Raw genomic sequence first — 12,072 nt, 5'->3', positions numbered from 1 at the left:
GATTGGGGTAACATTACTCACTGTAGTGAAAAACAACAAAAACATTCACATTGATTGGGGTAACATTAATCACTGGAGTGAAAAAAACAACAACAACAAAAAATATAACAATAAAAACTGTTTGAGTTTCGTTACAAAATGTTGAAAACTGCGTATTTGTATTTCCATAATTATTAAATTTTAAAACAGTAGAGATAATTTTGGGCTACCCTGTATATACTTGTAATTGTTCAAGTTGGGAAAATAAACTGGTAGTTATTAACTACACGTTAAATTCATAAATTTAGTCTTGGTGGTTTATTATCAAAGTCGTCGCTTAAGAAAGTGCTTATCGATACACGACTTTTGAATACAAATTTTGTTTTTTTGTAATTGGTTCCTTGTTCCATTTTAAACAGATACAACAAGAAAAGAAATAAATAAGTAGCTTAAGGATAAACTGACATAGCTGATAATAAACTACACACCCTATCTGTAAACTTGTGATTTGTAAAGACTCGGTAGTTTATATTTTCTGATGCTAGTACCCGTTTTAATTATGCATGTGATTTGTTTGTTTCAGAATTTTCACACAAAGCTACACAAATGGATATTTGCTAGGGGTGCATATCTCATAATAGTAGTCGATACGATACGTATCTAGATACAGAAGTTTTACCAACGGTTTGTTACACAGTCTTGTCTGTAGTTTATTATCTATATTACTAACAATGTCTTATTTAAGTACTTCACATTTTACAGTGTTTTATTCAAATTCTCAGGTTTGATCAACTAAATGACAGCTGGCAAGAGAAGTACAATAAAACAAAGTTAATATCTATCTATTCTGTTATTGTTACGTTACTTTGTACGTAATATTTTTGATAAAAGAAATGAAGACAACATCTAGTACTCGATTCAATAAAGGAAGATGAGTATTATTAATGTATTTTTGCTAAAATTTTTTAGAAATTCTGATTTTTTCTGTACGAAAGACTTATAATGTTTACTGAAGGCTTGTCAAATTTCGTGAAGATACATAAATCGTATCGAACGACGTATCGATACACTCGTATCACGGCTTCACGATACGTTACTCGTAAGATATCGCTGTATCGCCACACCTTGAAATTGTAGAATCATTATTTCTGTACATACATAGAATTTAAAAAAAAAATTACTTTGCAATTCAAGACTACACGAATTTACCCAGATCAAAAAATGCCTACATTAACAAAAGCAGGGAAGAAAAATATTTTCAATTAACGACCAAAGCCTTGCGAATATATGAAATTTTACTAAATGAACATCGCGTACAAACTGACGTCTCTTTAATGTATAATTTCTACATCTACTACAAGAGAACCAAGGGTAATTTACAATTTAAACAAAACTAATCAACCTTCTTAATTAAAGGAGCTGAGCACGTCCTTTACAACGGCCTCGTTGCGCACAGAGACGTTGAAATAAAGAATAAAGCACCAAGCCTTTATTTTCGTTGTTGTTATGCTTTTGTTATTAACAGCACTTTCTTTAAGCAAAGTATTTTTTAAAATAATCATATCGCTACTCTTAGATTATATGTTTCTAACGGATATATAAGAACTTAGATGTTTGCGAGTGCCTTGATGATTTACAAAAATGCTTGGATTCGTTTGTTCTGAATGTCGCATAAAAGCTACATGAGATAGATTACAATGAATGCAGCTAGTCAACTCCACCCCCACCCCCCAACTCTTGGGCTACTCTTCTATTAACGAACAGTGAGATTGACTGTCATAGCATAAGCATCCCCCCCCCCTGAATAAAAAAGGCGAGAATGTTAGGTGACCCACAACCTTCAGATTGCGAGTCGAGCGCCCAACTCCTCAGTCTATGGCAGGCCTACAGTAATGCACCATAGCTGTATATATATATTTGTGTGTGTTCATATAGTGTACTTCCTTCTCTAACACTAACTTTCTTTGAGAGTATAAAACTTGTCTAGTGACTAGGGACTAGACTATAAAGAACCAAGAGATTAATAATGGCACAAATTAAAATGGTAAAGAAACAGCAGGTAATAAATGTTTCAAATTTCAGAGCTTAGTAAAAGATATATAAATTATTATTTTTTTTATAAATAGTGTATATATTTTTATTGACCCTTACACAAGTCCATGTATATATGTGTGTGTGTATGATGACACTTTAAATTTACAGTTAAATCAGTTGTTTTTTGGATAAACTTAGGTTAAAAAGGTAAACTCCTTTCAAACAATTAAAAAGATAATATGAGAAAAACTTGTATTAATATTTTAAAAATAAAATGAAGCCAAAATCACTGTTTATTATTAGTATTTGTAAAGACAGATAAATTGATAATAATAATCATATAAATTTAATCAAAAATGAATGTGTAAGACATACAGGTGTGCCTAAAATAATTATGTTTTTGTAAGCTCTATTTTCAACGCTTTAATTTTGATGTTTGCCAGAGGCTATATTACTTTGATGTGTGGAAAGTTCACGAGAGTTCAGAATTCAGAAGTTCCTGCAGTATTTAGAAAATAGGTATGGTATAAATATGAGTTATCAGTGATCATATCACAGTTTACTGACAGAGAAGTAATTCAGTGTTACAAGTGAAAGTTATCTTGTATAATCTGATATTTGGTTGTTCGGTGAGTTGGCTGGCATGTTTGTTAATCGATTGAAACTAAGTAAGTTAGGCGTGTTTTAGTATTGAAATTGTTGGCCAAATATTGTGTATTTGAAGTTAAGCCTACATTTATGTTGAAATTTATTTATCAACTTAGGCCTACAAGTTACAACTTGTGTCAAATGAACGAAACCTGTAGATGTTATTGAAAAAAGAAATTAATTCGTTATCGTTATATGAACTGGACTTGTCATTATCTTAAACAAATAATCGAAGAGAAGAAGAGAACGCGCCAAAAAGATAGAACACATTACAACTATATAATTTAGTAAATTAATCTTTCAAATGGAACGATTTATACATACGTAAAACTAAAATAGAAAGTAAAATGAGATATCAATTCCAAAAGATAGTTGGACTGAAAAAAATCGATGAATCGAAATACAATTTACTAAACTGTATTTTATGTTTAAATTTGCATGCAGAACATATCGTGCATCATTTACAAACACTTGAAATTTAATTTAGAAAATAAACCGAACCAAAAAGATTATAATTTTTTATTTCTTTTCTTGCAATTGTTGTTTTGTTATAAGATCTCCGATTCTGATTGCCAAACACTTCTATTTAACGAGATGAAAAATCTTAGGGAAAAGAATAAACTAAATTCCAAGAAAACCCTTTTAACAGTTGATTTCGCAACTTTATTCGTTACAATATTTTAAACCAAGACATGTAAGGTTAGAATATTACAATTAGCAACAGAGCTTCAGCAATTCATCAAGATACTCCTCGTCCAATTGAATAAAATAGTTTCGTAAGGTAACACTAATAAAAGAAAAGTCATTCATTTTTCAACAGTCATCAGGTATAGCTTGCATTATTTTGAAGATATAGGACATTAAAGAAAAGTATAAGGCATACCCATATAAAAATAAATTTATAACTTATAGGCGACAATATGCCTAACTCTATGAGTGTTAAAGTTACGGGTCATTCATTTTAAGGCCTAGCATGAGTTAAGTAATCTTTAAATATATTTTACGTAGAAATAATTAACTAAGTTAGTGAAAAATAATAGTACTGAGAACTCATGTTTAACTTTAAGTTTAACAACAGGTGTTTCCGGGGATTATCCATAATAATATAATATTATAAGTAAATTTGCATAACATAGTATTACTATTACTTTAAGCACAAAGCTACAGTGGGGTATCTGAACTGTGCCTACAGCAGGTATAAAACCCCGATTTTTTTGCATTATAAGCTTTCTAGTTTATCGCTGATCCACCGAGGTTCGGTCGTATTTGAATCAACTAACTTAACATCTTAAGCCTAAGTTAAACAACAACAAGCCTAAACGTAGTCTAGAATTGCTAAAACTAGTGAAGAATACATAAATATGTTTGTGTTTATTGATTTACACTAATATAACCTTATGTTTTTAAATAGTATATTTAATCATGACAAGCCTCCAAAATTAACTTATATTAAGTTACTTCGTTAAGCTGATACAGTAGTGCTTAGTCAATATTTCTGTGTAACACAGAAACATAAGGTTTATCTTAAAATTTATGCATGAGCACAGAAAAATAGAATTCTAAAGACACTTGATAGAAATTTACAAACACTCACACAACACGACAAACGCACTGATTGTTATCTCAACGTTTCGAGCCTAAGAGTAAGAGATTTGCATTTTAGGGTTACTAAAAAAAAAAAACTTATTAGACCTACGTCTATGGTAAACGGCCCTAATCTGGCGCTTTGTGAGCCTTAGTTTTAAGCTTAAACTGGAACGTCTTAATTCGAAGCACATTGGCATTGGAAGAACACACTCTTAACGTTATTGTATCGGTCTAAACTTTTCTTAATCTGCTGGAGTGTAAATGGATATCATAATTTAAGTTGTTTCCTGGCAATGTTAGTTTATCGTTTTGGTCAACTTACCCTCCAAGTAGTAAACGGTAAAAAAAGACTCCACTATTCCCCTTGTTAGCTGTCAGACGGATGAATATGTTATGTATGTGGCCCCTGTATATTAGAGCTTTGCCCTTATAAAAGCGGTATTCTTTCCGTTGTAAATCAAGTATAATTTCTCTTTCTTTGTAAAAATATATAAACGCACCTATACTTACTAATAATGCAAACAATACATGAAAAATATACTGCGATATGGATTGCGCTAAGAAAATCCGAATAACTATAGGAATTAGGCAAATAATCGCCACCAAGGACCACCAGAGATACAAAGAACGATAACGGAACGAATACAGTTCGTGGGACACTAGTTCAAAAGGGTAAAAAGTGTTCTTTTGTATGCGATGTTTGAGAACATTGATTGGTTTCAGTAATAACCATTCTAGTATCATGTTTATTTTAGTATGACGGAAGTAAAACAAGTTAGTAATAAAATGTTCGATTGCATAAAACTGAACCTGCTAGAATAATTGTTATTCGACTCGTGCGTGACGGAAGATACACGTGCGTATACGCGTGCACAATTTTTTTTTAAAGTTAAACCTGTAAATGTTAAAAGTAGAGACAAAGTTAGCTGCATGATTTCGTCTAATATACAGATATAGCTAAAGTTAATAATCAGTACTGAACGTAGTAACAGCCATTTTAAGAAGCTGGCAAAAAAAAGTGGCTGAGTAATGATAGAAGTAATAGGTTGGTTTTAATTTTGATAAGTTAACAGCATATAAAATAATGGACCGTGTTAATTATACCAGTAGAGGGTGCCAGTAGCGATGCGGTTCTTGTCTTTAGTCAGATACCCGTATATAAATGAAATAATTTTTGTTTTAATTTTAATCGAGGTTTCGCTTCTGCGACTTCATCAGAGTTAATATACACAACTAAATGGAACGTAGTGAGGGGGAGTGTATTTTGAAATTAAAATTTGACTCAACATAAAAAAGTTATAAATTTGGAATCATTTTAGACAAATTTCTAAATGGGTTTTTATGGGTGGTGTACATTAACCCCGATGAAGCCGCAAAGGCGAAACGTTACTTAAAAATTTTAAAAATCTTTTATATTTATCTGGACTATAAAGGTCGTTTTTTCTAAACTTTTAATCAAAAATGTAAATCCCTCCAGTATGCACTACAAAAATTTGAAAGACAAATACCCGGATGTTTATATTCTCCATGTTCTTTTCTCGACTTGTTGTGTGCCTGGATGTTCTAAGAGAGGTGGTCATTCGTGGCCTTCAAATCTAGAATTTTTTAGAAAGTGACTTCATGTGTCCAGACGGGACCAGTAAAAACCTAAAAAAAGGAGTTATTGTTTGTCATGACCACTTCGTGCTTGACGTCTGTGTATCAGAAACTAGTTATGGTAGGCCTAATGTTTATTAAAGTTTTCAATAATCCTGCTTTCCATTTAGAAATTTGTTTCAAATTATTCCCATTTATAACCTTTTTATGTTGAGTCAAGTTTTACAATTTTATTTTCAAAATACACCACGTCCCATTTAGCTAAGCATAGTCTACAAATTTATATTTATTATTTTATAGACCTATGACTAAGTGTATCTAATGCTTTATAGAGACTAATATATATTAATAAAACGGTCTGTGTGTGACCGCCATAGCTCAAAGAGGAAAGAACCTAAAGCCCGGAAATTTTGCATGCATATTAAGAGTGTGCATTTTATTATTATTTTTTTTCTCAAATGTTGTTTGGCCAATTTTTTTGGCTTACAGCCCTTAAGCCATAAAAAAGAGAGAGGTATATGCTGCCATTTGTCGCTTGGTACAATAAATTGTTAGGGAATAAGTATTTAGTAACATTAACAGTTTTGTAACAACAGTTTTAAGAAGAAGAAAAAACACGTATAAAAGTGTTACAATGCATATTATTGGCGGAAATGATTATATTTAAATGTTTGTTCGTTTGTATTTTTGATTTTCAAATTTATAAAAAAAAATATTTTTTTAAAAATAAAAGTCGTTATTGCTCGTGCAGTAGAAAACAAATTTGAAATAAGTTTGTTTTCTTTCAAAGTTTGTAGTGCATACTTGAGGGATTTACACATTGTGGGTAATAACGACTTATATATTTTTTAAAATATTTCAAAAAAAATTTGAAAGAAATACGAATGATGCAAACATTTTACAAAAATCATTTGTGAAAGAGTAGTGCAGCTGTGAGCCCCACCAGAAACTGAAAGGAGAGGAAACGCCTATTCAGGAAGAGTATGACAAAAAGTAAGCGATATTTTCCATCATGCTTAAATAGCCCCTAATAAATGTTGTTTAAGACTCATAACGTAAGTTAATTAATATGTAGAATTATACAAGAATTTTTATCTACGTTAAAATACTTTTATTTCCGTGCTTTCGACCCTCTTGCCCTTTCATTGGGCAAACAATGTAATGAACAAAAGAAACTCGTTATAAATGTGGAAATTTTAAAATAGGTATCTAAGCAACAGTCGTAACAATAACTGACATCTGGTATTAAAGTTATTAAATACATAGAATTATGATGAATATAGAATATAAATCAATTGCTTCGATATAATAAACATAAGGATGATACTAATATAAGTATTATGTAGAGAAAAAATAAACTTTTTTATACTTCAAATACATTGTAAAATTAAAGGTTTTAATTTTACACTGTGTTTTGTGTAAGTTTTAAAATACTGTCTTTGATATTAAATTTATAAAATAAGTTGAGTAGTTTACATAGCTGAGAAAGTGGTTGATTTGATTAAACAAATTAAATAGAGGGCTAAAAAGAGTTTAGATTTTATTTTACACAACGTTTTTTTAAAACCTGTTGTTACAAAATTGTTATTGTTGTACATTTTTAAACATGAAACCACGCACACAAGGGCTAGGATCCATATTATTGGCGGAAATGATTTTATTTAACTGTTTGTTCGTACTAATTTCATATTCATAGAATGCTTGAAAACAGTATGTCTTTATTTTCAGTATTAGTAGCTTTATGCATTCGACACGTATTTTTTACATGAAAAGCAAAATTTTGATTCTTTCTGTTTAAAAATAGCTAAGCATGAGCCCTCTGTTAAAGAAATACCCGGGCAACGCCGGGTAAGAATGGCTAGTATTTCAATAATGCTTACCCCGTATATTAATATCTATACTAGGCTTGGAAAGTGATTGGCAGTAAATATTATAAAGGGGGTGGACTTTTTTATATATTATTTTGTTGTTTGGACCTTCACCCCAAAGAAGACAAGTAAAACCAGGTGCCGTTCCAAATGTGTTCAGTTAGTTCAAGAGAATCACACCACAGTCCACCAGATGAACCGAGTGAGCGCCGAAAAGGATAAAAATGCTTCAACCAGCCAGTAGTTGACACACCCGCGAAAACTATCCTAGCCCTATAAAATGTCGGTGATAGTGCCAAATATTCATATTTAAATGTGAATAAAAGTTAATCATTATCATTATTTTCATTCAGTAGCTATAATTATATCGTTTTATTCAGCAATTTGGAACAAGGTTCTTACCAACATATTGAAGCTATGCTTGTTTTCATGTAACAAAACAGTAGTCTGACACTGTATTATCGCTTATATTATTTTGTATACCTGTCGATCAAATCGAATTTTCTTCCAGTAGTTTTAGTTCCACTACATTTAAGTTCCGTCTTAATCATGCTAAGATTAAAATTTTCACATTTCTCACTAACTTTAGTGGAACTGGTAAAATAAATATCAGGAAAACAAGTGAAAATTATGTATCGCTCAAACAGTACTGGAACAACATCGATACTGGCGCCACCGTGCGTTAGTAGATTCGCGCACGATCCCTCATTGATTAACTGGGAGTAAAGACGGCAGATCGTTTGGCTGTACAATGTACATTGCATGCATTTATTTTCCCATAATTTTCAGTCATAAATTAACATTATATCATCAAGCAAGCTGAAAAAAAAGACTGATTCTTACACAGAACAGTTGAATAAATTCAGAAAACACGATTCATAGCCGTAGGAAGCGGTAAGGCCATTCAGGCCATGGCCTGACAACTTTTTTTTTTTTACTATGTACAGCTACAACTATGTATGAAAAACTTGCTTCTTTTAATTCAATACATTAGGTTGCGTGTATGCAGTATTTATAGTTTAAATGGCTCAAGATTCATTTTCGTTGCATCAGATTTTTAAAAAATTTTAGGGGGCATGACCCCCACATATACAGAAATGGCAATGTGACAGTGGTTCTTCCTAGGACCATGTGAGTACAGAATAATAACGATGAATTATATATATATAATATACTGGGTAGAGTACCTGCAGAAGTAGAGCACAAACACAGCAGGAAAGATACATAATTTACAAGCTTTAACCTTTATTTACACGACATTTCTAACGTTCTTAACATTTTTGAAATAAGATAACATTATGTACTTAGTGGTTTGTGATGTTTAATGAAATCTTTCTATTTTAATGTGTTTGAATTAGTAAAACTTGAAGGAAAACACTTAGGACCAAATTACGAAATGAGTATATGTAATTATCAAGCAATTAACAAAATTATCACTGGTGAGTTAAGGTTATTTGTCAAATAATAACCGAACACTTGCATTGCATTTATATTAACACACAAAATTGTAGTTCAGTTTGTTCGTAGTTTAGCACAAAGATACACAATGCGCTATCTGTGCTGTGCCCACCACAAGTATCGAAACCTGGTTTCTAAGGTTATATGTCTGCAGATGTATTGTTGTGTTACTAGGGTGTATGTATGTAAAAATATATATACGATTCTTTTAAAGTTTTTCTTTTCTGGGTAGAAATTGTAATTTTATATTCTTTTTAAAATTTTACATTTCATCGAAGTTAACTTTGTATGTAAAACTTGCTTATTATATTATAGTGAACATGTATTAGTTTTTAAATAATTAAAAATGTATGTAATTCTGTATTCACAATGGTATGTCTACGGACTTGTACTGCTAGAAACCAGGTTTCAATACCCATGGTGGACAGAGCACAGATAGCTCTTTGTGCTTAATAGCAATAAATTAAACAACAGCAATTCTTTTATTACCTATGCATTCGGCACAAACGGGGATACAATGTGCTCTTAGCATTATTTGAGGAATATACAGTAGTTTTTTATATTTTTATGGGTGAACAAATGACACGGGTATTGTCATTAATCCTACCATAGCCACACGTGTTCTGCACACTCAACAACAAACATGTTGAGGTGATATCGACATCCTTTTCGGACACTGTTATCCACCATAGAAGTATCTAGATAATTTAACCGGCCACATTATCACCATGCTAACCAGAGCTACCAAAGGTATCATTGCACTGAAAATTGTAGCAGGAAATACAGCTGAAAAAAAAAAAAAAAAAAATCGCGTAAGTATGTTCTTTAAATGTATTATTTGCTGGTTGCTTCTGCTAGATGTGATATTTACAAATGACCAGGCTGAAAAAAAACAAGTTTTGATTGTTACTAGACAGAAATGTTCACAAAGAAGTTTATTCCAATGTCAGATGTGAATAACACACACACACACACACACTTTATTTTTTCCTTAAAAGCCTTTTCACAATAATTACAAAACTAAAACTTATCTGACCCTCAAAGTTCAATACTTAAAATCTCGGCATACTTTTATTAGCACCACTTTTGCCCATCTGTAAATGATAGCCACTTTCTAATTTTCAAGTGATACTCTAGAGGGAAAGAGTGTGGACCACGACTTCTGTTGTTGTTTTTTATGGGGAGTCGGGCGATAAAGGGGAATGAATCAAGGAATCTAAGATCCACAATCAAACATGCTAACCAAACCACTGGGCCTAGCTCGTCCCTTCCATAAATTTTATTGAAAAATTGATCTATAAATCTGTGTGAAATATAGTATGCAATATGACTTGAATTTGAGAAACAAAACATCTACGTATGCTGAATGAATAAAGAAAGAATTTATGTTTCTCATTTTCCAGGTGGGGGCAAGTCGTCCCCCCCCCTTTGCAGATGAGATGCCCATGCATGTAACATCTTTGGGTTCATGGGTATTGTGGGGATGGCATGCTTCATTCATCATGCAGGTCCACAATCAGCAAAGGTACCGGTGGTACGTATAGTATTAAACAAAATTTCCGTTTAGTTTTGGCTTCACATAATAAAAATTGAAGTATCTGCCAGACCTGAATCGTTCGTCCAGCTGCTTATCCATTAAGATTGTAAATTTTGGGGGTGGGGTGGTCTTTATCATATTTCATCAGATTGGTTTAGTCAGTTCTGCAAAATAACTTGTAGCATCGAAACACCAGATGGGGGGGGGGGGACTATGCTGATTTATCCATATCTATATTAAATGTAATAAGTAGGAATTTGAATAGTACAAATCTCCAAATGGGCTTGAAAGTGGTCATTGTTTGTTTCTGTAGTAAGTAGATTGTTTTACGGCTTTTTGGTCCTTGACATGTAAACACTTACAAGGTGGATCCAAAATAATATCACTCGGAAGATGCGTTGAAAGGTATTATGCGAATAAGGGCTTCATTAAGACATACCTAATGATTGCTTAGTTAATACTATAAACAAGGAAGTGTGACAATGATATATTTCTTTGTGGACCATCTATATTTAGAAATATGTATTTAATATTTACAGTGAGGGAAGAGTTGAGATTATGGAAGTGAAGGCTGGCAGTCCTCTCCACTCGAGAAGAACTTTTTACCAAGTATTTTGTCATCTTGTGAATAAATCTAACTTTCTAAAGTATCCTTGTGCATTGGAACTCAGTAATTGTGATCAGGTTGGCAAATGTAATTTCTATATGTTGTTTTTTTATATAAAGAGACAGTTATACATTTTACTTCTGTGTTAGATATTTAATAAAATATTGTTTGGTTAAACTCAATTTAATAAAACACTTAAGTTATTAATTTATATACAAATTTAGGAAATTTATTTTTTTCGTATAGTTATTGGTTTTGTCATAATAAATCTATTTAGTTGTAGATCTAACCTAATATTGTATAATATTTTTGGTTTTTGACAATTAAAGCTGTTTTAATCCTAGAGTGATACTCTATTTTAGTTCTAGTAACTGTCAACAGAGGGCAGTATCAACAATTTGATGCCAAGGTGGTTGTCACTGTAGTTTTAGCCAATAGATAAGACTTTCAATGTTAATATTGAGTTTTTTAGTAGTATATACTTGAAAAAGTAAGAAAGAAGATTATATAAAGTATTTTTTATAATGTTTAACTTCTTTGCAAATTACTAATGAATATTCATTAACATGTGATCCATAATAATTATGGTAAAGGTTTCTGATTGGATAGGCCAAAGAAGTACGATACTGGTTATCTACATGCTATATTATATATACAAATGCAAAGTAATAGGTTAGAAACACATTTTCAGTTAGCATTTGGTATCTAGCCTATTGATTTGACTGTATATTAGTACCTATTAGGCAGCTGAATAGTTG

At 31.7% G+C, this 12,072-nt stretch overlaps 1 protein-coding gene across 7 annotated transcripts in view; it reads left to right on the top strand.

Annotated features, from left to right (window-relative positions):
* Window positions 1–5,664: 5,664 nt before the first annotated feature.
* The window catches only part of LOC111086820 (leucine-rich repeat-containing protein 43-like), a 31,400-nt gene continuing 24,992 nt past the window's right edge, over window positions 5,665–12,072 (top strand). For 3 of the 7 annotated variants that reach the window (XM_022391261.1, XM_022391263.1, XM_022391262.1), the window contains exons 1-3: window positions 5,665–5,965; window positions 6,770–6,837; window positions 11,247–11,391. In XM_022391261.1, coding sequence (XP_022246969.1) covers window positions 5,921–5,965; window positions 6,770–6,837; window positions 11,247–11,391 — 258 coding nt within the window. In that variant the 5' untranslated portion in view covers window positions 5,665–5,920. The other 4 variants (XM_022391264.1, XM_022391266.1, XM_022391267.1 and 1 more) reach the window with 4 other exon arrangements.

Source organism: Limulus polyphemus, unplaced genomic scaffold (genome assembly GCF_000517525.1).
Source record: "Limulus polyphemus unplaced genomic scaffold, Limulus_polyphemus-2.1.2 Scaffold1460, whole genome shotgun sequence".
NCBI lineage: Eukaryota > Metazoa > Arthropoda > Merostomata > Xiphosura > Limulidae > Limulus > Limulus polyphemus.
Note: the sequence above shows the minus strand (reverse complement) of the source record. Positions and strands in the feature narration are given on the sequence as shown.